The sequence below is a fragment of the Falco biarmicus genome, chromosome Z, assembly GCF_023638135.1.
Source record: "Falco biarmicus isolate bFalBia1 chromosome Z, bFalBia1.pri, whole genome shotgun sequence".
In the NCBI taxonomy this organism is placed as follows: Eukaryota; Metazoa; Chordata; class Aves; order Falconiformes; family Falconidae; genus Falco; species Falco biarmicus.
This window is the reverse complement of record NC_079311.1, coordinates 28580742-28607747: the sequence shown is the minus strand read 5'-3', so window position 1 is coordinate 28607747 and position 27006 is coordinate 28580742. Positions and strand designations below refer to the sequence as shown.

Below are 27006 nucleotides of genomic sequence, written 5' to 3'. Positions count from 1 at the left end.
TCATCAGGAGTAACCTTCTAGCAAAACGACTGCTCCCAGTCACTAATAAAACACTTCAATAGTTACAACAGATTCTTTCAGGGTTCTGAAACAGTTACAATGCAGTACAAGTTATGAATCAGGTGTACTGTACATTGGTCTTAAGGCTACTATCAGCAGTAAATTGATGTGATTTGTAAAGATCTAGAAAAATTAAAGAAACTAAGAAGGTATTTTTCTACTCATACTCCTATCCTTCAATACTTGAAAACTGTACAAAAAGCAATTAAAGATGTAAAAGTCTGCTCTGATGAATATGAGATATACCAACTTTTTTGCATCCACAATCACTGTTAAAAGATTGCTTTGATATTTACATTTGTCTTACTGTTTACAAAACCTCAGTATTTTGGCCTTTAAAAAATACTGAACCTGTTCCTCCCAGGTCAAAATATCACCTATGGTTTAACCTACAATCAAAATAACAAGACTTTCACCTATATCTAGCAGGAAACCTTTACATTTATAAAATTTGAATGTACTATCAACATGATTGCAGAAGAAATGTTAATTGAATAGAAAGTTGCTACCAGATAATGACTTCTTGCAGCTGAACTGACAAAAATTAAATTAAAATAAACATATAAAAACATAGACATCTGTTTTTAAAATAGTTGATGTTAAAATGATCTTCTGACAGGACTCTATTACAATGACTAATGCAACAATGGATGCTGATCATTATTACATTAAATGGATACTGGGGAATTCCAGTGACAGTCATCTGCTCTGCTACTGTGGAATAGATGACTTCTCACCAGATTAAAACAGAGATGTGCTTTCCCAAGGCTGTACTCAAAATCTTATGTGTCGTCTCAGACAAGGAAAACCTTCTATGATGAGCTACATTAAAATATCAGATAATTTAGCATACCTAACTTCTTTATTTGCTGTATCTACAAATTCCATAGAATTTCCAAGTATAAATGAGATTAGAATCTGGTTGTGTATATTTCAATGGAGTTTTAACTCACATCTCTCAACAGGCCTGACTCTGAAGAAACATTTAAGTTATAATCCTGAACAGCTCCAGAAGATTATATACCAAGAACTGAGTGGCAAGCTGATCTCAAAGTAAACCCACTCATACACATTTGCCAGTCACTGAAAATCTGTTCCTTCAACAGCTATTACAAGGCAAGAGTATTTTTTGAAAGAGCTTTCTGTTAAATCCTATATGGTATTTGAAAGGTTGAAGTATTAGCATTAATAAGAAGATAGGGGGAAAAGATTATGAGAACAAAGACAAAACATTTCAGTGTTACTCAAGAGTGTGTCAGTGGGAGAAGCTAGAGGATGTATACTGTCTTGACTACATTCAAAAAAATACAGGATAAGACACAGAGTAAAGCAACATTGGCTATCAGAAGAATGAAGTACCTTCTGTATGAGGACAGAGTAAACTCATAGCTTGCAAAAGACAACTAAGAGCGTGTATGCCAGAAAGCTCCAAAATTATGTAGTGTGTAAAGAAAGCAAACAGGGACTTAATAACTACTTTAACAGAAGCACTGTAACATAAAAACTATGGACCTATTGGAGTTACTCAGTGGCAGGTCTAAAATAAACAGATGAAAGTACTTTATTATACAACACACCATTGAACAGTGGAACTACTTGCAACAGGAGGTTTACGATGACAACAGCCAACTGAATAAAAAGATACAAATTGTTGAAGTTCACAAACACAGCGGTGCAGATGAAGCTCCTTCTCTTGGGTTTGATAAGCAGCTGGCCATGGGAGCACATATCACAGGGTAAACACTTGACATTTCCTCTGTTTCTAACTTTTCTTCTAAGCCTCTGTGCTGGTACCTGGCACACATAAGACCACAGCCTAGACAGGAATCTACTTAAACTAGCCACTTCCACCTTCTGAGTCAGCATCTGCTTTCTCAAGAAGGTGTTAGCTCAAATACCTTACTCAAACTCAGAGAGAATAAAGAATTTGCTTGTGCTTTTGTGTCTTCAGTGGGATTAATCACATTAACGATATGAACAACCCTTCAACTGGCCCCCTCAATTTATGTAAATGTATTAATTAAACATGCAATACTCATCCTTTTCTTACTGAGATATGCCTTGGGCAGGAGGCTGCACAAGGAATCTAGAGTGTGAAAGTATTAAAGAAGGAACAATAACAGAGTGTGACAGCCAGCACAGAAACACTGTTGAGTATTTGCACTAAGATCTACTTCACAGTTTTCAATGTACAATATTTTGAAATGGCATACACAAAATCCATTGACTTAAAAGGAATAATGTACTTTACGAAGAGCTGAAACTCCTCAAAATTGTCATTTGCTTTTTAGCAAACTTAATTCACTACTTCAGTGTTAAGGGTTGTGGTTTTTTTTGTTTGTTTGGGGTTTCCTTCCTTTACCCTGTAAATTACACCGTCAAGTAAATTCAAATGCTTGCTTAAAAAGCACATTTCAAGGACCACTCAAAGAGACTGGACTCTGCCTGGCAATCTTCCTTAGAAAGAGAAAGAAAAGATCAGTGATACCAGCGGTGAACGGAGTCACGTTACATACCTTGCACTACCACAGCTAAATCAAAGCATGGCCAGCAGGCTGTAATTCAGTGTCAGTGCTACCACAGAGAATTTTAACCAGTGTAAGCACAGTCCTTACCGGCTATGGCAAAATAATTTAGAATATGTTATAGCTCACTTTCGCCTATCTTAAAATAAAACGGTTCAGTTTCCCTGCTGTAGGAGACTATTCTGCTTTGCACCATTGCTCTAGCATGATCTGCTCCAAAAGCTGCTTTAATAAACTTTTGGAAAATCACCTCAATAGGAAGAAGATCTGCTAAAGATAAAGAAGTATCAAAATATAGCATAACATTGCCCTTCTATTAACAGCGAATTAGGAAACACAACTTGCTAAAGTTAAGACCAGCTAAGCCTATGAACTCTTTTTTCATACATAAAGATTTTGAAGCAAGGAAGCAAGGAGATGGATTGGAGGAAGATAGAAATCACCATCAGATTGGAAATGGCACAAGAGTATTTTATGGGTTTTAACTACCTTTGCCTTCACAACTGATTTTCTATTCAGTAAAATAAGACAACCTACCAAACTCTTTCACACACAGAAACATATGTACAGGTGGGAGAAATAAGGCAAAAGAGAGAGTGAAAGTATGGAAAAATGACAGACAAAAGAAAATGTGTAGTGTATAGAAAAAACGGCATTTCCTAACTGCAAAATGAGAAGACAAGTCATAGAAGACAGGTATTTTACTTCACTGAGATGTTCAGTTTCAAGATGCAAGCTAAACTTGTATTTTGACTCACAATCATGCTGTGCCTGTTTTTGAAGCAGAACTCTGTCCCTCTGCTAATGGAAAAGCTCTGCCCCGAGCAGTGATAATTGCTGGGAAACCATCCTATCCTCTCCGTTCATCTTCTGGGGCTCCTTTCCCTTTCAAAGGTGGCATGAGACAGCACGGCAGCTCCCTGCTGCTGGCACATTTCATGGACGGAGTGGCTGATCCAGACCAACTGTGATGGCAGGCTGGTTTCCTAAGCAGAAATTTGGTCTGTGGCATCAGCAGGGTTGATACCAGAGGTCAGACTCCAGCTGAAGGGTGGAGACACAAGCCTACACTGGGACCTCACCTACTACTGCTGGAGCTAAACCTGAGAAATCAGAACCCAAGAGTGTCTGATCTCACCTGGCCCACAGGGGCAGTATTAACAGGCAGAGGCCGGGCAGGGATAAATAAGCAGTCTGCTTTCTACCAGCCATATTTGTTCCTGAAAGAGCCTTTATTTATGTCGTAGAGTAGCTATTCAAGCCTCTGAAAGGCTACTGAAGTAGGCTCTTGACAGTAAACCTTCATAATGGCTTCAGTCAGCAAAGATACACAGCCATAAAATAAATTTGACTCAAGTCCTGCATAGTAACAACAAATCCTCTAATAAATAGAAAATGATAATTTTCCCACTGCATGACTATTAAATATCTATTATATGATGCAAATTGTACAGATTAACTTCTGTTATATCTGAAATATAAGTAATTTTGAATTTTAGTTTCAGTTGAAAAAATACACACCCATGTAATTGGAATAATATGTAAAACAACATAACTACATGTTCATGTTAATCTTGAACTTACATGCTTTGTCAAGCACCTAGGCACTGCATCTACGCATTTCTTTAAACACCTCCAGGGATGGTGATCCCACCACTTCCCTGAGCAGCCTGTTCCACTGCTTCACCATCCTTTCAGTAAAGAATTTTTTCCTAATATCCAATCTACACCTCCCTTGGCATAACTCGAGTCTGTTTCCTCTCATCCTGCTGTTTGTTAACTGGGAGAAGAGACCAATCCCCACCTGCCTGCAGCCTCCTCTCAGGTTGTTGTGGAAATCAGTAAGGTCTCCCCTGAGTATCCTCCAGACTAAACAACCCCAGTTCCCTCAGCTGCTCCTCTTAAGACCTGTGCTCCAGACCCTTCACCAGCTTTGCTGCCCTTCTCTGGACATGCTGCAGCACCTCTACGTCCCTCTTGATGTGAGGAGCCCAAAACTGAGCACAGGATTCGAGGTGTGGCTTCACCAGGGCCACGTACAGGCTATCACTTCCCTGGTCCTGCTGGCCACATTATTTCAGATATGAGCCAGGATGCTACTGGCCTTCTTGGCCACCTGGGCACACTGCGGGCTCATGTTCAGCCGGCTGTCAACAAACACTCCCAGGTCCTTTTCTGCTCCTTGTCCCTGTCTTCCAGCTCAGGGGGCTGAGTACCCAGAGGGAAGCTGGTTTTGTTATTAAAGACAGAGGCAAAGGAAGCATGAAGTACCTCAGCCTTTTCCTCACCCTTTGTGGTAATGTTCCTCACTGCATCCAATAAAGGTTGACTATTATCCTTGGTCCTCCTTCTGTTTCTTATGCATTTTTAAAAACATATTTTATTATCTTTTATGTCAGTGGCAGCCTGAGTTCTAGCTTGACTTTCGTCTCTCTAATCTTCGCCCTGCATAACCTTGTGACATCCTTGTGGTCCTTCAGAGCTGCCAGTCCCTTCTTCCAAAGGTGGGAAACACTCCTTTTTATCCTGAGTTCCAGCCAAAGCTCTCTGTTCAGCCAGGCCAGTCTTGTCTCCCACTGGCTCATCTTTTGACACATGGGGACTGCCTGCTTCTGCACCTTTAACACTGCCTTCTTGAAGAATGTCCAGCCTTCCTGGACCTTTGGCCCTTCAGAAGTGTCTCCCAAGCCACTGTCAATCAGGCTCTTAAACAGGCCAAAGTCGGCCCTCCAGAAGTCCAAGGCAGCAGTTCTGCTGACACTCCTCCTTACTTCTCTGAGATCACTTTGTGATTGCTATGCCCAAGATATCCTCCAGCCACCACATCACCCAGAAGCCTTTCCCTGTTTGCAAACATCAGGTGTAAACATCGGGGCTGGTTATCTTCCACACACTCCAGAAACCTCCTAAACTGTTTCCTCTCTGCTGTGTTGTATTTCTAGCGGACATCTGGTAGGTTGATGTCCCCCACAAGAACAAGGGCTAGCAATCTTGAGACTTCTCCCAGCTGCTTGTAAATGTATTTCTGTGACAGAAAAAATCCTAACTAATTTTCTCTCTTTTCAAAGCAATGCAAATGCTGTCATGTTCAGTAAAAAAAGAAAGAAAAAATATACGAGGAATAAGAAGAAAACAGTGATCCCACTATGTATATTAAGGAACTAGAAACACAGTAATGGAATTCCCTACTTGAACTGTTAAATTCTGTCTTTGTCACTTCAGAAAACCCTGGAAGAAGTTATCTGCTCCCCAGAACATCTATTACAGAGGTATGTATTCTTGAGATGCCATTTTCTAACACCTTACATCAGCTGTTAACTCCACCCTAAAAATGAGAAAAAGACACAACTATGGGACATTCTGCTGTGGAGTATATTCTGTGTTTCTTGACTAGGGGGTTATGTATAAAGATGATCCCAGGATAAGGACTATGCCCTGTACCATGGAGCATTTCATTAATGGCACTGGTACTGAAACTGACATCGAAAAATGTAGCCTAAAATGTACCTTGTGAACTTAAGAATATGTTCAGCATGTTCTTTGCTCGGTTGATGGATAAACAGGTTAAAACTGCTTTCAGCTTGTGCCCCACTTCCCTTGACAGCTGAAGTCAATAATGTCTAACATCAGCTCTGGATAGATACAGTAAAACAACATGTTCGATGCTATTACTCATTAGACTAACTTCAATTATACAGAAGAAAATCTGACCCCTTTTGATTTATTCAGTGCAATCTGAAGTCTCCCTTTTAGAGATTATTATATAAAATGTCCATTAAAGGCCCTTAAATTTGGTCAATGCAATGAACTAGAGCAGATTAATCAGATATAAAAGCTATTGATTTTACCATAATAAATCCCACAGCAGTCACTGAATTAACCAACTATAAGAACCAGACATCATACAAATAAAAGTAAACTACTTCAGTAGAGTAAGCGGGCAGAAGTTACTCCTTAGGATAAAGATTACATAAAATCTTTAACAGTTAAAAAGCATTCACTGAAGCATTTGCAAGCATGTGTTGAAGAACGTGACTGAACAGAAGCAATTTGCTGCATCACAACTTAATGTGGAGCTCAAAAGTGAGAGATTGCCTTACAAAGGCTATTAAGTATGAAAAGCACGCCCTGCCACACCAAGGACCAGCACCTTTAAAGAATGACTATTGCTCACTTTTCACATCCCATTAAGCCCTAGCTTCAGTGCAAACAACGCCAACCAAAATGCCAATTAGTAGCAATGAAATGTGTTTGGAGTTCTGCCAAGCCCACCAACTGGTTTCACAAGGACACACGACATGCAACACACCAAGAAAAAAAACTGCTTTCGGTCAGTGCTGCATTTGGTCAGAAACAAATATATGATCCTTATGTGAGAAGCTGCAGATCCCACTACTGATTTTACAAGCAGTAACTTCCTAACAGAAATTACTGTGGTTTTCAAGTAAAGAGATTAATGGCTGTTTTTTCTCCAGAAAGATTTCCTGTCTTTAGCTTGCTTGCCTCCAAGATTTGCTGATATGACAGCCTTCTGCATCAATTTCTCCCTTCTACTACATATTTCAGAAAGGACTACAGAGAAATATGACAAAAGGCTTTGCTAGGATTGGCTAGTATTTGCCAAAAAATTTAGAGATGTGTCCTCTCCATTGTGTAACTTATTTTATTTCTGTGAGTTTTATGCACTTTAAAATGTATCAATAGAGGCATACAGCAGGTAGCTGACCACCATTATAAAGAAAAGAGGAATTATGACAATCCCAAAATAGATCAGCTAGCCAGTTCACTAAATTGTAAAATTACAATAAAGAAATAATAAAAGAAAAAAGGTTGTGTGAATGCATATTAAAAATTATTTTTAAAGGAAAAGAAATACTTGTCACTTCCTTGATTAAAGCCTTTAAGCAAAAACTGAACTGTCTTACCATTACTTATTATGCTAAAAGTCATGGTACATTGCCAGTGGCTTTACTAAGTTACCATCAGCCATGTAATTAACAGTAATTTGAAGTGAGATCTTCAGTCTAAATTCAAGCTACTCAACTTCAAGTCATCAATGTTATAGAAATGAAGTATGTTTACACATTGGCACATTTCCCAGATATTTTGTGCCCGGAACTTGCTTTGCATGTTACAAACAAGTTTATAGAAATTGAAAACAAAACCAGAAAGACAGATTTCCTCTTCTCTTTGATCTGTTTCAGAGGATAATCATCATACCAAAATAACAACAATGGCTTAGCAATCCCACCAGGAGTTCTCAGGCAAATTTTGCACTCTACAACAGCCCTTCTGCATTACCCTCGTCATTGACGAGCCTACTGTTCTCTGAATGGATTCAGTAGAAAAAGGACAGATGTTCGCTACTAACAACTTCAGAGAGCTCAGATTTCCAAATGCATGAGCCAAATCTTTCTCTACTCAAATCCTCTCAAACCCATCCTTCTCACTCCCCAGAATTCGTTCAGTTCACCTTCTAATTGACTCCACAGCCAGCCAGCATCTTTTGTGTGGATCTATTCCCATTGTGAAAAGTCCCTGGGGACTCAGAGACACCCACAAACTACTGAAAATCAATTCCTGTATGAAAACCCATGACAACCCCCTTGCAGGTAACAGAAATCCCAAGTGCCATCAGCAGTCTGCAGGTTAAGCCCTGCATCTGTTTCCAGTGCCAGCTTACAGCAGTCCCCTACAGCTGGCCACACTGCACCATCTCCTTGGCACAGTCTCCACAGCACAGCGCACAGCTACACTTGTGAGATTTCATCCAGCCATGCAGCTTCCCAGCTCGTGCAGGCATGCGTACCTCACTGTTCAGAGAGAACACACTGCTGCACTGAGGGAGGGGTTCCCTCCTTGATCCTGTCTTTGTCAGCCCTCAGGATTTTGCTTTAGTGATTTTAAAATGACTGCTAGCTCTTGAAAGGAAGAGAAAAAGAAACACACTATTTTCTGAAAGCTTTTTGTCATCGAGAGCTATAGTCTGTAGCCTCACTTCTCACTGTTGCATCTTCTTCTATACTCTAATCTTACAGATTAAAGGTGAGAAAGGAATGTTCATGACAAACATGAGTTTTTCAAACAGTTTGCAAAGCCCACAAGATAGATCATACATTATAGGAGCAGCCTGGAACAAACTGGATACTGCCCTCTTAGCCCTCCTGTACGTTACATTTCACCTGAAGCTAAAGATTTTGATAGAAGCATAAGTTGTGCCACCTGTTGGTTTCAATATGACTAATACACACATTACCTCCTCTCTGCCAACACTTCTGGTGAGTATGCCCACATTTATACTGAAAAATAAAACATAAAATAACCCTCACGAGCTTTCAAAATGTTCTGACACCAGCAGCTGCACTTGTTCTCAGAAGGGTCTTATCTCAGATCCTTTCATAGGTCGTCCTTGCTTGCAACTTGTAAAAGAAAATGATGTCTCATTCTGGTTGGAAATTCTCCTATATCCCACTGTTTGCCAATTACAGTACAACTATGTTTAAAATGAAGCGGCAAGTTCTAGCAATAACTTTTTCTAAGTCAACCTTCTTTGACTAATTTACTAAAAATATGCTTCAAAAATGCAAATGATTACTCTTGTTCCCACTAAATACAGAATGAAAAATGTAAATAAGCTGCTTCCACAGCGCTCATGAGGTATATCAACTATTCTTTCAATACAGAAATATTGTTTAAAAAAAGGTTGAAGTAAAAGTAATGACTTTTTACACTTTAGAAGTAGTGGTTATTTTCTTAATTTTTCCTGTGGCTCATTAGTTCACTTGTTGAAAACTGAAGGAAAAATCTCAAAAAAGGACTTAAATACAGCAATCTCACTTTATTAAAATCACAATGTGAATCCATACACAACATTAATCTCCCACACATGTATAGACATGCCCTTGAGCCTATACATGAGCGTAAGAACAGCAGGACACCTAAGAACAGGATTCACAGGAGAATCTCTGCTCAAAGAGATGTATAAAACAGAATGCACAGAAGGGCAGAGATTTCAGACTAGCCTGGTAAGGAAATGAGGACTGGTGAGAGATTTAAATGTCATTCCATCCAAAATGCAGACACCTAGCAGCTAACTCAGCTATGGTACCCCTTCCAGCATCACAGAGGCAGAATCCAGACCCCATTGCCTGATGAATCAGTTGTTTTCTTTCAAAACATGTTCTGTGCTTAAAACATCACCAGGTATGACAGCACTGACCTAACCACAAGGCCTCTTTTATCTTGCAAGTATCTGAAATACAGTAATGCTCACCCCTTTTCCTGCCTTCTAACTCAAGTCTCTTAATTCTCTGATGCAAACTGGAACAGGCTAGTAGGCTCTCCTTAGTCTCTGAAAAGCTTGTACTCGGCTGATGTAGCGAATACTCACAAAAATTCCTTCCCTCTCACATGGTGGGATGACACTGGCCAGCAGCTGAGCACCCACAAAGCTGCGCTCTCAGTCCTTGCTCCCTCTTGGGTGGGACAGTCGAGAGAACAGGAAGAACAAAAGCAAGAAACCTAACGGATGAAGATAACTGGCAGCTTACTAGGTGAATAAAAAGGCAGGGGGGAGGAACCAATTGCTCACCACCACCCACAAGCAAACCAAGGCCCACCTCGTCTCACAGCAGCAGCCACCCTGGAAGACATTCCCCTAGGTTCTTCTGCTACCGCAGTCCTATTACTGGCTGAGCATGATGCTGTAAAGTATGGCATTTTGCTTCGGTCGGGCCAGGTCAGCTGTCCTGGCTCTGTGCCCTCACAGCTTTTTACCCACTACCAACCTACTCACTGGTGGAGACGAGTGAGACATGGAGAACACTTTGAGGCTGTGCAAGCACTTTTTCAGCAACAGCCAAAACATTGGCATGTTAATAACAGTTTTACCCACAAGTCTAAAACACAGCACCTGCATTTTGGCACAGGACTGTTACGAAGAAAGTTCACTCCATCCCAGCCAGAACCAGTACACCTCAGAAAGAGAAATGAACAGGAGCTTTTCTCCTGCACAGCAGAGAAATACTCTAAATCCTGGGCTCCTTGTGTAAAAGGAAGAGACAGACTCCTTCCCCATAGGCAGCATTTGGGAGGAAGGTAGCCATTAGCCTTGGCATAAAATGCCCAAATGCTACTCAGTGCTTCTGACCAAAGCACTTAAGCCTTTCTCCATATATGAACAAAAACACAGGGACTTCAAACAAACCCATTAAAGCATTTTTGGAAGAAGCTTGTGTGCAAGAAAAAGTGAGGCTACAGAAGATACTAGGACAAACTGCTCATTCCTATACTGGCACCACTGTAAGGATTGTCTCAGTGTATTATTTCACTGAAGGACTGGACTGTTTATTCATTTTCAAAACTAACCCAGCGACCTGGAGTATAAGGTAACTGACAGCACCTGGTAGCACCACCTTTCATCTGTTATGATCACCTGTGCAGAAAACAATGCCATACTCTCTTCCTGATCTAACTCTGCTAACACCAATGTAGCAGCTAGAAACAGAAGATAAACAAAAGGAACAATCACAGGAATCCATTTGTGTCTTCTCTCTTGGTTTAGGCTTTTTGTTTTGTCCTACCACCACATCCCCCAAAGACATAACAAAGAGCAAAAGAGAAAACCTCAGTCTCAGATTTTATTTTTCTAACTTTTCTCTTTTCCTCTCTATTTTTATTATTTTTTCCAGATGAAGGAATCAATTTGGAAAAAACGTTTAACAAATACATTTAGAACTAATAGAATTTTTCATATAACCTGGTATCATAATGATTCTCCACTGAAAGTTTCAGATCCAAAGGCATTTTTAGCCAGATGGTAGTGAGCAAAAAGCTAGGAAGGGACACAGTCAAGACAGCTGACCTGAACTGACCAAAGGGAAATGTCATACCATACAGCATATAAAGCTGTAGCTTTGTTTGCTTATTTCCATGTCACCTCAGTAACTAATTAAGCATTTGAAGAAATCTGTTACTGGCTGGATGCTCAATACAACTGCTCCTCATCACAATAGTTCAACGAGATCAAAGCTAAATGGACATGTCTTTGGAAGCTCTTACAATCAGAACAAAAAATAGAAGAATCAAAATTATTGTAAGGTTTACTTTAGAAACATAACTTTAAAAAACGAAGGAAATCAGGCAAATTCCTCATGTACATGTATCACACTGAATCAACAGACAGCTCACCTCACAGGTCTAAACAAATTGAGAAGCTACATTTCATCCTATTGGTACTATCTGCCCAACATGACTCTATGGACTTTAGTCCCCTCTGTACTTTGGTTGTCAAAGAAAGACTATAAAAACAGTTTCTGGTTTGCTTCTCAACTGCACAGCTCGAATCTTCATTACAAGAAGTTACATACAGTAAAATGAGAATTAATTTTGCACATTTTTATAGTTTTCAGAAACACAGAAATTATTTTATATTCCCTTACATAAAATCTGTTAAATAAAAACCCTAACATTGAAAAATAATAGTAGCAACACAGTTTTCAAAATAAATGTGTCGCAAATACACTTTTTGTATTTACTATATGTTATTTATTCCCTGCTTAGCTGCTAACAGTCATTAGCTTTAGGTACAGTGCTGTTGCTCATGGCAGATAAACTAAGCAGCAAAGCTTGAAAATGGGTGATTTCATTACTGTTTTTCTTATGACTAGTTCTGTTTGCTCTCATCTAGTTGAAACCTGAAATCCAAACTTAGAAGAGTAAGTTTTACAATTCTTAAGTATATATGTTGCTGACAATCAGGAACAAAGGAGATGCCACAGCAAAAGAAACAGAAAAAACACCCACCCAAACCAAAGAATTTTATTATCAAAAGGTAAGGTTCTTTCCCTACAATCATGACCAGGTTTTCATGGCCTACTTGCAGAATGGACCAGGCAATGTAAAATATCAAAAGCAGTTTAGTGCATATTCAGTTTCCTCCTTGTGTCCTCCTCTACTCCAACCATTTGCTCCCATCACAAATGCTCTCCTTTCTACCAAAAAGTGACGTATCTTGTGACAGACCTTGCTAAATCTTCCTGAAACACAATAAAATAGGAGATACTGTGCAGAGGAAATAAAAGCTCATCCTGAGAAACAGATGAGGAGGCACACTCATGAGGTGCACAGATCCTGCAGCCCCAGTAATTAGCGGCTAGGCCGGAAGATCAACTGTGGAGTGTAGCCACTTCAGGAATGGAAGAACCACCTCCTGCTCTCCTATTAGGACAGGATCCTGAGATCTGAACAGGTTCACACAACAGATTAAGTTCTGAACAAAAAAAAGTGGCATCCCATTTGTTTGTATAACTTACCAAACAAGGCCAGCTCTACTGATGTTATGCAGGAGCACAAGGATACGGTAATACAGAACTCCTGTTTTAAGATCCACATATATGAAGAATGGGACTGTACTCCACTGAAAAGTAGGGAAACATGATTCTTTTTTCTCCTAATACTTTGCATATTTATATGACATGATGCAAAATACATGATCATTTTATATTAAGTATAGTATTATATTTTTAGCTTAATGGCCACTTTTTACGTTGCTTTCTACAGTAATTATTTATTCATCCATGCACTCCAAAATGTCTTTTCTGCAGAAATGTATTTTAGCATAAGGAGAAAAGTCTGTTAGCAGTAAGGAAAAGAAACAGAAGTGTTTACAATGTAGATTGCTCCCAGCAATTGTTTCTTTATTAGCACAGAGCTGCTGAAGAACTATTTGATTTCTGCATGTTTGAGTTTCTCCAAGTATTTTTTCTGTAATTCCCTTAGCAAAGGACTCTGGAGCCATGGTGAAGTTGTGTAAAAGGTCACTACATGCAAACAACAGCTGTTTGCTTTCACTAATAAAAAGACTGCACTGAAAAGCGACCATAAATAGGCACAGCATACTCTTTACACAGGGAAAACAGATTTCAGTGGGAATTCTGCCATGTTTAATGCAGGATCAACTCTAATACTGCTCTTTTTGCAGGCAGTATCAAGGAGGAAACAAGCTGAGCACAGGCAAATCCCACAGGATGTCCACATGACTGTTCCATACCCAGAAGACAGGAAGGAATCATGTGAAGCGATTTATATTTTTGCTGAGTGACTAGTAGTTCATGAGATGGCTCCAATAGGAAAGACAGCCAAGAAAACATTCCTACACACAAAGATGAGCGTGAGAATTTTGTTTTGTGGTGTTGGGAGAGGAAACATGAGAAAAAATTCTCAGAAAACTACTGTATTGTGAAAGACCGCATTGCTTGGCAGTGCGGGGAGATGGTGTTCTGCCTCTTCAGCAGCTACCTACAGATACTCGCCAGAGAAGCGGGAGAGCAGCAGCTGTGCAAGGCTCTCGGAGTTAACTCTGGCCTCCACCTAAAGTACCAAAAACATGCTTAAGTCTCAGGAGCCCTATCTACTCCCTCCAGGGAATTGCAAGGCAGGACCCATAGCAGAAAGCATCTGCTGATGCTACTTTCAGGTCTGGTTGTTTGCCACCAGTGGAAGCACACACCAAGATGCGGACTCTGATCCCAGCAGGCTCAGTTCCTGTTTGCCTGCCTTTCCACCCACTTCCCACTAGCATGCTGCTGCTGAGGGTCTCTGTGCAGACACTGTCCACACATCAAGGCTTATCATCTCACTTTGAAAATATTTTTTAAAGTAATCCTAATGAAATAATTCAGTATTAAACCTCAAGCCCATTAATAAATCAAAGTTTCTGAAATTTGTTGTTAAATTCAATTGGGGGCGGGGAGAAAAATAGTTGTGTGGTTTGCTTATTATAATGACTTTATAATTAACCTTCCTGACAGTGGCATTAGAAAACAAATACATCCTTTAATCAATTAAGCTCTTCATTTATAGATTTTAGTTCCATCTTGAGCTTTGTTATATGTATTGATTACCTCAATTATTTTGTCAGTAGTAAGTGCACAATTATATAAAAAGTTCCATAAACCAGCCTTTAGAAACACTTTGTGAAAACAATCATGCAGCTGCCCCCAAATTACTTTCCAAATCCCATATTCTAACTTGAAATACAAACTCACTGATCAAGAAGTACAAAAGCAAAATAAAGAAAATGAAAAAATCTAATCCTACTGAAGTAAAACATTTGACTCCAACAGCCACTTACAATGTAGTACTGATTATAAGAGTAGTTACCATGTTGGACTTAGTATTTACAAAATCTGTTCCTGAAACTTCAAATGCCTGAGATTCTAGAGAAGTGGCCATCACTCACAGAGGTTAAATAAGGCATCAAATCTGCGTAAGAGAGATTTATTTTCAATACCACATTACCTTTTTTATGACCCCCAAAAAAGTAGTTTTTCAAAATGATCTCAGAATATAGTCATTATGCTGCTGTCTGACCAAAATCAACTCCCAAATACTATGTGCTGCTCAGAAAGTGTCTTTCATTAAAAGAGGAAAAATAGGAGTGAGAATTTCAGCACCATATGTGATTGCAGCAAAACTGCCCTGTTTTTACATAAAACAGTACATAGTAATACAGAATCTGGCCTCACTAGATCAGAAAAGAAGTCTAAGAAGGTTAATTTTCTGTCTTTAGAAACTGCCTATGCCTTCTGCTTTAAAAACTGATGAAGGAAAAGCCAATTTTGCCTGAACAATTTAGCAGTGTGATACACACAAAAAGGAACTGAGACAATACTTTGCAAACTTTGTGGCCATGAGCCTGCGCCCTTCAGCATTAAATATCTCTATTAGTACTTAATATGTCAGGTTAGAATTATGAACTTTACTTTATTGATGACTAGTTACTAAATGATTTAGCCCATAATATACCACATTTCTACATTTTTACTAAAATTTTAGGTGGATTAATTCAAAGAACTCCTGATACCAATTTAAAAAAATGGGAATTTGTTTATTCCTCAAAAAAAGATGACTTTATAAATGTAACTTTTTAGGATAGACACTTCTCTTTCTATGCAGTTTTCAGGCCTTAGCAGAGCGTTTTATATTTTTAGATTATGAAGTCATGTAGTTGCAATATAGTATGTTGAAGTTTCAAATAAAAGCCTCATTTCAACCAGCTGAATGATATGGATATGGTATAGCCCTGTGGTATACCACATCTACAGGTGGTATAGGAAAAACAGCACGGGTGCATAAGTCTTCCAAAACAACTTAATGGAATTTTTCAGCTTATTAAACATAAAATTGCACCTTTTATTTGTCTCCATAAGAATATGCTTTCAAATTGAGGATAGTTCTTTAGTAGACCCTCCTGGTATTTATGCGTTTGGCATGGTCTAACAAAAATCTCACTGTGTTTAAGTCGTTATGAATTTGGGAGGGTTTCAAGATACAAAAAGCAACATAAGACCCACACTGACTTTCTTGACTGATTCTCTTATCATTAAAGTCTAACTTAAACCAGCTGTAACTACCTTCATATAAATTATTATTTAATGCAAAATTATGCGTATTCAAATAAAGAGTAAAGACAGAATGCTTTGGAATTACCAACCAAAAACCAGAATCAAAAGTAGTGAGTACTTACTTGTATGGAGTTTAAGAGGAGTTTGGGGTGATGTGAGAAGTATTAATACAGCACAGTGACTGTAAATGCTACATTCCCATGTGCCTGCTTTAAACTTTCGTAGCTTTTAATGAAAATCATTGAGTTACATTCAAGCACAAAGATGCAACTACCTGAGAATGCTCACAATATACGAAAGTTGCAGATGCAAGTAGCTTCCTTGTGTAAAGTCAGACAGCCTACAAAACCCACCTTCTTGCAGTTCAGCTTTCATTATCACGTTTTCATCAATAAATCAAACTCCATCTCCCTGCTACAGCTTAAGAGGCTGAAAGAAGCAGCATAAGCCTTGCATTCTCACAGTCTTGCACATATGTTTAGGCACCTATAAAGAAGATTAGGTGCTCTGCATGGGTCTTACTATGTGTTTTAAGGTGCAGGTTTTGTGGGTGGATTTCCTGTTTTTTGCTTGACATTCAACAGCAATCATTCTGTTTATTTTACCCTTTCTGTTTTGCAGCACCACAGGCCTCCACTAGGTCATCAATTAACATAGTCACAAAGACATACTTGCAAGCAGAGAGCTTGCAAAAGCATCAAATATACAAACAAATATATATATCAAAACAAATACACAAAAATAGTTCAGATTCATAAAACAAGGAGAATTTTATAGCAGTTCCTTTTAGGCAGTCCCTTCAGAGGTCATAAATCACTGGTTTACACTGAATTTGAAATAAAAATGAGCACAATAGATAGAATACAGAATTATGAAGATTTTCCTTACAACTAAATATGTAAGTAGCACACACAATTTTAAGTGGCAGCTGACTGAGCTGTCCATTAGTTTCAAACTGAAGTTAGCAGTTTTAACTTGCTTGAACTTCCCCAGGTCTTACTGTTCAAAATGGACTGATTTGATAATCAGGTTATGCAGCTTTAAAATTTACTTTATTTTTTAAGTTACTTACTTATTTGTAGAAGATACTAATTTTTAGCTCAGGTACATTTTAATTTAATCACAATTTTTTCTTATTAATTTCTCATACTACCATGGTATTCCATTTAACATATAAACCTAACAGATCTTGAGAGATGCAATTCAACCTGTGAAGAGAAGACACTTTTTCCCTAGATTTAATGCTGCTATAATACAACTTCATTATTATGGCCTGGTGTTTTAAGACTGCCATCTAAGAAACCTAAAGAATGTTTGTTCCAAATGTATTACTGCTAACTTTATAATTTCCAAACTTGACTCACAAAGACATATTCACCTCAGGCACCTCACTTTGTAAAGTCAAGAGTTAGACCAAAGATAAAAATTTATCTTTGGTCTAACAAGATAAATTCTTGTTTTGTTCTTACTCAAATTACAAAAAGGAACAGTAAAGACATCATGATATTTGGCTAATTCCCATAAGAACAAAAAAAAAAAAAGAAAGAAAGGTGATTAAACAAGATTTTAAGTGGATGACCTAAAGTTTAGAGCACAGATTCAATAACCTGACAAGTCTGTGCAGTCATATCAGATGACCCTTGCTAGGTACAATCTGAAATACAGTATTAGTCTAATTTTCAAAACCAATTCTGATGGTGGAGCTTTTGTTGCCTTTCTTTCAGAGAGACAATGTAGGTGCTAATTCTTTTTTTAAGACAAAGCTGCCTAAAGGACCTTCAAGTCAGCCAACTGAAAGACTGCACATTCTGAATTACCATTCACAACTGATAATTTTGCCCAGATTTAGCAGATGGAAATGAGAACAGCTGTTTGTAAACTGGTTTGTAAACCACCACACCCATCTAAGTGTTATAGGCATTTTGAACACTTGAAAATGCAAAACAATCAGGGCCCATAAATAGCTAAATTGTAACTGTATAACAAAACAACCATCTGAACAACTGCGGAAACTGAGCAACTCCTAAAAATTTAAAGGATTTCCAAATTCCAAAAGGGAACATACCAGTTTTTTTTCCAGTGCCAGAAGCGTACCACATGATACAGCCATTAATCTATTTGAAACATGGCAGAAGGAGAAAAGCACATTCAGAAGTCCCACTGTCCTGAAGAACAACATATTCTAGGTTTTGCTCTCATACGCTCATGCCAGACTGGGGTAACATTTCAAACATCCCCTCTAAGCTTATCTCTGCTGCTGTAACAGTAACAACTCTTCAGGCAGATACACAATCTGTGTACAAACTGGTGTACAAGCCTATTCCAATACTTTAAAAGGCATCTCCCCAAACCCCACAAACAGATACCATAGTTAAGGAACGCAAGCAGAATATTATCATACTGTCATAATTCACTGCACAGATACTGCATTGCCATCATCTTCTGAATGTTTTTTACGTATAGCCCTATATATCCTTACTTGTAGTGACAAAGAAATTGGAGCCTTCACCTGAGAGTCTCGTTTAGTATGGGATTAAAAAAAGTCTGCACAAATCATGGATGCATTTTATTTAACACCTGGTTACATTAATGTTTGAAGTGATTCTGATCAATGTTTTTTAATTGCCCAAGCATCTGGCCAAATTCAAAAGATTGCTACAAAATCCTAGACGTTTTAGGAAGAAGCTCATTATTTTCACATCTGCCAGACTTCATTATTTACATGGTTGTTACTTTAGCGCCTATGCTATTTAAATTATATCTATCTCCACAGTCTTCCCTAAAAGAAGACATGTAGCACTTTCAATGTCCTCTGATTTGATGACTCAACAGATATCCTCTGAATTCAGACTACTTTTTCATTAATTTATCACTATAATGATATTTTAAAAAATTGTATTAAAAGTGAAAAGTTGTTGTGCTAATGCATTTCAGTTTTTTGTACTACAGCAGGCTAAATAAGTAGATGACATTGATTACCAAACAAACTCACTTTATCATAAATGCAATCCATTAGAACAATAATGGAAACACCACACTCCTTTCAATGTTTAACATTAGCTTTTTTCTGTCTGCCAAGAGTTCTAGTTATGAGCTTCATTGTGCCAAGGACAGACCAGTCTTTTCCAGACACTTACCCTCTGACAGCATGAATAAGTCTCAGTGATGGATAGGCGGTTCGCACTCTCAATTTATTCTTAAGGATTAATGCATTAACCCACTCCACATGCTTCTCTCCACCTTTGACCATGAAAGCAGGGATCCAAAGGACACTGTCATTCAGCATGGATAGTCTATGCACAAATTTTTCTCTGTCACTCTCATTCCGAAAGCCTCCAAATGCTCTTTGTACAACTGATGGGTTCATGGTAATAAAATCAGATTTAGTTCCCACATCGGCAGCAAACTCCACCACAGGAGCTAGATTGCACCTGAAGAGGAAAAAATTAATGGAAAAATGAAAATAAATATGAAACATTAACTCAGAAAAATGTGTGCATGAAGGGAAAGCTGAAAATGAACATGCAAGCTTTTTTCAATTTAACATGAGAAATAAATACTAGTGGTAATAGGTGTGATTAGACATAGCATTTTACCCAACTTAAGGCACTCATTAGACACATTTTCAAAAAGCATTAAATGTACACAATGCTGTGAGAAAAAAAAAGTTCTTTGTACATTTGAAAACCATGTCATCATGCTTTAAAATGCACTGACAGCTAAAGTAGCACTTAGGAAGAAGAGTATGCTTCCTAACACCTGTTACCTTTCATCTGCGTTCGTTTGTCAACATGTTACCAACAGTTCACACTCTTAAAGGAAGCCATGCCAGTCAATTAAGGTATAATTTATACAGGTCATTGCATTATTTATTTTTTTTACAATAGAGGATTGAAATATCATTGACAAAAAAACTTTACTCCATACTAAATGATTTTTTTTTTATATTAGCACTACAGCTGATTGGATGTCTTGAAATTTAGTATTTTCATTTCATTTAGAAATGAAATTTTGGGAAAAAAGTATTAAACTTTCCTCAACGTCTGTTTAATTTTGCAACAACTTTGTGCCTTTTTCCTAGGCTTGACAAAAAGGTCTCATCAGGCCTCTCTTCAGCAGTTTTCTACCTCAGTTATATAAATACATACATATGTATATATCTATCTATAAAAAAATCACAGAGGGGCAGTGTTCTCCACGGGCAGCACTGGATGCAGATGACAAAACACAGTTCAGAAATTAATTAGGACTTCAGTCATCAGTATGGTCTGACTGAAACAAATAACCTCTACAACATCCTCAGTGATTTAGCCTGTAGCTGGTATGCCCCCAAATAAGTATCCTGTCACAACAGTATTTTCACAGTTTATTAAACTGCTCTGTTGAGGTGAAGGATGCTAAGAAGCAATGTCAGAATTGGGTCCTTCAAAACATTTGCATGTTATTATATTCCTAATATAAACAGTATTCTATTAGTTCTGCAATTTTTTCTGTTACAGTAAACTTTTTACTTAAGCTTATCCTTTAGCATCTTCTAATGGCCAGATCTCCAATGTCGTATAAAATTAACTGAAGTCAGCAAGGCAATATAGATTAACACCAACGGATGACATGACCTAGTCCTAAGTTCTTCAGAACATTTTCATTCTGTAATTATCAACTAAAGAAACGGTCCTATCTTCTCCAGAAAGAAATGTTCTGAAGACTGTAAAGCCTATACATTCTTCAGAGATAAAGCTGCCCAAGTTTCCAATATGTGGGCAGCTGTAAGTGTTCTTAGGGAACAGATTTACATTCTTCACTGTCTTTACACATCTATTCCACAAACCATCTGCATGTATTACAGGATGCTAAGAGTAATATCTTTTAGAAAATGGTAGTTAGGGCACAAGAAAAACACACTGATTTCAATATTGGCCTTGAAAATTGTTTCTAAAAATCTTAATGCATGAACCTGTCACCTGGAACTGTCAAAAGTCTGATGTCACATACAATCTAGAAAAAAAGTATCCAACCAAGGACGTAAAATTAACCAAACAAATTCACTAAATTAATTACCACTGCTCTTGAAAATACCTCTTTCAGGGACAGACTGAAAGTATGAAGGAGTATTGCACAGCAGTGGTTTTTTTGGCAGTCACACACATGCGCATGAAAACATCTATTACTTACAAACATAAGATAGAGCTTGACATTGCAAATCCTGCCATGTCCAACTTTGAGAAGCACCGATGTACCAACACCACCTTGTTGGAAAAGCTGTAAGCCACATGCAAAATGTGCACATATAACATAGGCCCTATGGTCCTAACATGATTACATGTCTTTTGACAGCGCCTTTCTAGTCTACCAAAAGCATCAGCGCCTGAATCTTAAAAGTGTATATAGTTTGAAACTAGCATATAAATGTAATTTCACCCAAATACTGAAAAAAATCACCACAGGCATACCAAATACAAGTTATGCGTACCTTACATGCCATTACTGCTTCACTAGTAATATACTTCATATCAAATACAGTATTTTATAAAGGTATACAGCGTATGCAATATAAATTCTTAACACACTGCATATTCAGATTTTTCAAGTGTAACTTCAGAGAGTTATGAGTAATCCAAATGCACACAGTAACAGTAAGGTTATCTATGAACAGTTACTTTAGAATATTAGCCACATTTTTAAACCTTTAGTGTCTCAAATCAGACACCTAATTATAACATTAAAGGCAGGTAAGGCATTTTGCTTTCCAAACAGTAAGCACCTCTTAACCTTTCATCTTTTAAAAACTCAATTACATAAATATGGATTAGTAGCTGTGCTGGTTTGAAATAATGTGGTAAGTACATGTGCACTTTGAAAGGCTCTGTTTTCAAAGAAGTAACTAGATGCTGTTAGCAGTAAGATTGTTATTTTAGTAGAACATGAATACAAGACCCACTCTGCACATATTTCTAGCTCTGTTAAGAAAATAAACATTGCTAAAGTAGCTGTAGTTGACCAAGTTATAAACATATTACCTTACTAAGCCCCTTCTCATTTTCTTTAGAGGTTACTTCCTTCAAAGAAATTATTCTAGTGCTTGTTAAATTGGAAGTGTTAACACTGAGTATTTATGTATTCACAGAAATGGAAAATTAAACACACCTGCCAAAACCCATCAATTAAAATCAGCATATTCTTCAGTAGGGAGTAAATCGAGCACTTATGTCAGGAGTGTTTCTCCATGAGTTCAAGAGTTTATGTGCTAGTGACAAACGGTAATACTTAGCCTAAACTGCTAGTAACAGCTAATTATTTCCAGTTTGAGTTCAAGAAAATTTTATACAAAGGTATCACAGAATTAATCATAGGATAGTTTGGGTTGGAAGGGACCTTTAAAGGTCATCTAGTCCAACCCCCTGCAATGAGCAGAGACATCTCCAACTAGATCAGGTTGCTCAGAGCCCTGTCCAACCTGACCTTGAATGTTTCCAGGGACAGGGCATCTACCACCTCTCTGGGCACCCTATTGTTGTGTTTCACCACTCTCGTTGCAAAAAATTTCTTCTCTGTACCTAGTTTAAATCTACCCGCTTTTAGTTTAAAACCGTTACCCCATGTCCTATCACAAAGGTCCCGCTAAAATATTTGTCTCAATCTTCCTTACATGTTTCAGGGCTAGTAAAACTAGCTATGGCATATTTGCATATAGACCTGACTATGTGTAAATAATTTTTGTTACCTGTTTCAGAGTTTTTGTCTTAACATCTTATGCATCTTTATGCTATGGCCACAGTTTCATACAGTTGGAATTTTTAAGTCTGTTTTATTAGCCAATGTCAATAATCTCCTATCAATTTGAGGGGCTCTTTCAAGAAAACTTCATATTCAGAGACACACATAAACAAGTACTTATTTTAAGTCAAATTAAGAAGCCTGTTATCTGAACAGCTTTGAAATAGCAATGCCCTTGTTATAGTCTTTAGTTCTAGCTCATTTGTCGCAAGGCACGGAACGCTAAATATACCCTTAACAGTGATCAGGAGGGGCAGGGGACTGCACCACTAGCTTTACCTAGGAATTTGTACACAACAAATGAAACCATGCTTTTAAGTTGTTATTGCTATATCAGATCCAGCAGGAAGAAGACTAATTTAGTGAGCTTCCTCTCTCTCACATGCCACATTACTGATACATTGCGACTATATGAATGCTTAAAATATCACTCCAAAACATATTTTTCTGTAACGTACCATCATCTTCCATTCATTCTATAAAAACTTCAGTGTCACCTGCAAGTTAGTTAACCTGCAAGTAAGCAGGCTGATGGTCAAAGCTGAGGACAAACTTACTATGAGGTGACTAACGCTGAGGATATATGAACACTTTGTAATTAACAGTCACAGACAGCACTGAAGATTGATGACCAATTAAGCAAACAGCTGTAAATATAAGCACTGAGAATATACATCACATTCACCAAGGTCTGTAAACCTCTTTCTGCTGAGCCTAAGCTATTGACTGCTTCCAGAAAAAATGATGAAATGCAGCTTGCCCTAGCAAAAAGTTTTGCAAAATAATGGTTTCCATTAGTTCCTCTTTTTTCTTTTTTTTTTCCCCCCATAAAAATTCACTATAAGTGTATTCTTTGAAACTAACAAGCTAGTGGCTATTCTATGTATTTTTGTTTAATCAGAAGCTCTAGCTCCTTCTTTTTTTCCCTTGCACTAAGCTAGCGAATAACAAGAGTCTTTATTTGCTCCCTTACTTCTAAGCACGATCTACAGCAGAAGTGTTCAGGAACTGTTCTAATGAGACAAAGCCTGGTACATCTGGGAGAGGGGTTTCGGAAAAAAACCCAAAACTATGTAAGTGGGATACTACCAATCACAGATTATGAATGTATCATATGCAACAATATATAAGGTGTTTCTAGTGCTGCAGACCTTGTTTTTCCCATGACATCAGCCCAGACCACATCCAAAATCCCAGCACAGCCATTTCAACAGGGTAGTTAGTCTAAACTTACTATCAGGCATCAATTACACCATTTAGATAATCAGTAAGTTTACAGGGCCACGTAATTTACATACTATTGATATATATTCATGATACTCAATTGCAAATATATATAGAGAAAATATTCACAGGAAAAATGCAGAGGTTCCCACACACAAGCTTGCAGTGTGACAGCAACAGATTTAACAGGAACATGCACCACAATGCTATCACTAAAGAGATCTGCTGTAAATGGAAAAAATTAGTTCACATCTGAAATACCACATAATATTTGGGTATCTGTAGAAATAACCGAGATGCTAAGACACAGACTAAAAAATCTCAGTGACTGCAATCCTGCTTCTTCCACAACCATGTGTTGCATATGTGAGTTACAGTGGGATATATTCAGAAAAAGTGTGAGGAAAAAAGAACCAGACAGCCAAAGGCTGGGCTTGCATGCCATGAGAAAAAACTGAAGAATGGAGTAAGCACTTTTATATCACATTTACACCAAAGTAACCAATACTGGGTCTGCTGTGACACCTTTATGGCCCAAACACATCCATAACATGCTTAGTCTTTTAGAGAGCAGAGCTTAACAAAGAAAATAATGATATCATATTCACAAAATAGACTCAAATGAGAAGTCAGTTATTCCACAGAGCTTCAGTTGAACACGTTTGGTCACTAATAAGTTTACAGCTCATGTATATGCATGTAAATGTCCAATACATAATATGCATAGGCCATATATCGGTATTTTCACGTTAATTTTATTTAAAAGCCATAAAAATTTGCTTGAGTAAAAGCGAGTACTGTTTCCACTTTATTTGACACTAAGAACTGAAAGAATATTCCTCATACAGTAACAATACAAGAATTGGCCATGAATCTGTATAATTGTTAATCCTTTAACAATCTACGCACTTAAGGTTTACAGGTTAGAATAAATATTTAGAAACCACTCCAAAGCCTAAGCTGCACAAAAGTGCCGTAAAGACATGCTTTGTTTCATTTATATCTTCTCCTTGTAGAGCAAAGCCAAAAATATCCACCACACAATATTACCAACATGCACTCTGATAAGCCAAAAATGAAAATTAGATTGTTGTTGGAAGACGTAATATTAAACCTCTCTGAAATATAAGGCATTATCTAAACTAGTAGCAATAACGCGCACTCTTTCCTCAATTGCCTGAAAGCTTTTATATTCAGGTTTCTATGCAGATTCCTGTAAGAATCAAAACTGCAATCTTGAATTCAATGATTCTTGTCATTTTAAGAAACACTTGGATATTAAAGTAAAATTCAAGGCTTAAGGACTTAGGAGGAAGAAAAAAAAAAAAAAAGTTGAGTTCAAGGCAGCAGACAACCTAACAGTTGGAGTATTCTCTACCTAGTCAACTTGCAGGAAGCACATCACCCTAGTAGTGCCTGTGTATACCAAGCACATCATTTCATCCCGAAGTTCAAACGAAGGTGTGCTGCACCACTGTCGTAACTTTCACATATGCATACACCCAAAAAAGGCATATGTATAAAAAAACCCATGCACAAACCTCATATCTTCCCCTGCCAAATCTAATGATTAGCAAAATGTATGGATTCTCTCATGTTCTGTATACTTGTTTGGCTGAAGATAAAACTAAAATTGCTTCAAATTAACTGTAGGGATCTGGATTAGCAGGGAATCCTCTGACATATCCCACTTCACCCCAGGTCCTTATCCTCTGCATGGCACAATGAAGAATGTCTCATGACAGCTGCAAGCTGTGTAGAGGCTCAGGTACAAAATAATTATGTATTCTATTCACACACAAGCATCACAACTGTCTTTTAAAATGTGCCATGTAAAATATACCATTATTGACCTGATACCCCTTTTATAACACGTCTACAAGAATCCTGAATTTATGATTGATTTAACTTTAGTTTGAAGATGGGATTTTTGTATCATGACCTGCTAATAAACTTCATTACTTCTTGTTGCCCAATCGACAATCTGTACTGATAATTATTAAATTCATTCTTCCTAGCATCTTCCTTAACACCAGTGACTGAAATGCAAGTTATCCTCAACTGACACAGCACAATGAAGTGACAGAAAAGTTACGTTATTTTAGAAACAGTGGCAAAACACATTATCTACCTCTTTATTGTGACTCCTTGCCGCAACATTACCCATGAATTAAGAGTTTCACTGCTCTTTCCAATACTATTACTTTCACACCAAAACAATTTCTATCACTGAAAGTTTGTAAAAAACCAAACAAAACCAAAAAACTTTACAGCAGTGAAATACTGAGAATATCTTAATGTAAGAAGACCTGAGAAATGGATCTACATCTTTGCCTTTTCACATGAAAATACCTTTAAACATTACTGTCTGTAAACAGCATATTCTACAGGGCAATTACCAAAATGCTACAGAAGTGTTACTATTCTGGTATAGAAAACTTTGAAACAGTTAGTTCTGCAACACCATGAGGATAGAAAGGGTTAAAAAAGTTGCATTATCATTTCAAAAAATTCAGGCAAAATCACTGTTTTTATTGTTTTGGAGAAGCACTTTTGGGTCATGAGTTTGGAATGTAGAAAAAAAGCTGTAGCTTGAGCACTCAAAACCAGAGAACAGGAAAAAAGGCAATGTTTAGCCTAAGACTGTTCTGGTCATCATCACACTACTTAATCAAAATGCTCAGTCAATGAACAAATGGATTAGTTGAGCCTTCCTGAATTTGAAACTGTTCAGAAAACTACTAAATTAAAAGCTCTTATTATCAACAATAAGAGCAAGCAACTTTGAAATAATTTTATTCTTTTACCTCAGGGTAATTATATAAAGAGTCAGGCTAACCCTATATGCTTGACATTTGGATGCTGACAGGCAACTATTTAAGAAAACACTGGAATCTTTGACTATTTCTATATGGGTTTACAGAAGTCACTCCTTATTGATGTTTCCTAAGCCTTGTAAACTTAGGTCTTTAAATCTCCCCTATCATCTACCTGAGAATTAGCTTTGGAAGCTGCAC

The 27006-nt window shown here is 37.7% G+C and overlaps 1 protein-coding gene across 1 annotated transcript in view; it reads right to left on the bottom strand.

Moving 5' to 3' along the window:
* Window positions 1-27006, bottom strand: part of ST8SIA4 (ST8 alpha-N-acetyl-neuraminide alpha-2,8-sialyltransferase 4) — a 55466-nt gene that overhangs the window by 8195 nt on the left and 20265 nt on the right. The window contains exon 4 of the mRNA XM_056324470.1: window positions 19129-19422. Within this exon, the coding sequence (XP_056180445.1) occupies window positions 19129-19422 (294 nt within the window). The remainder of the gene's footprint in view (window positions 1-19128; window positions 19423-27006) is intronic.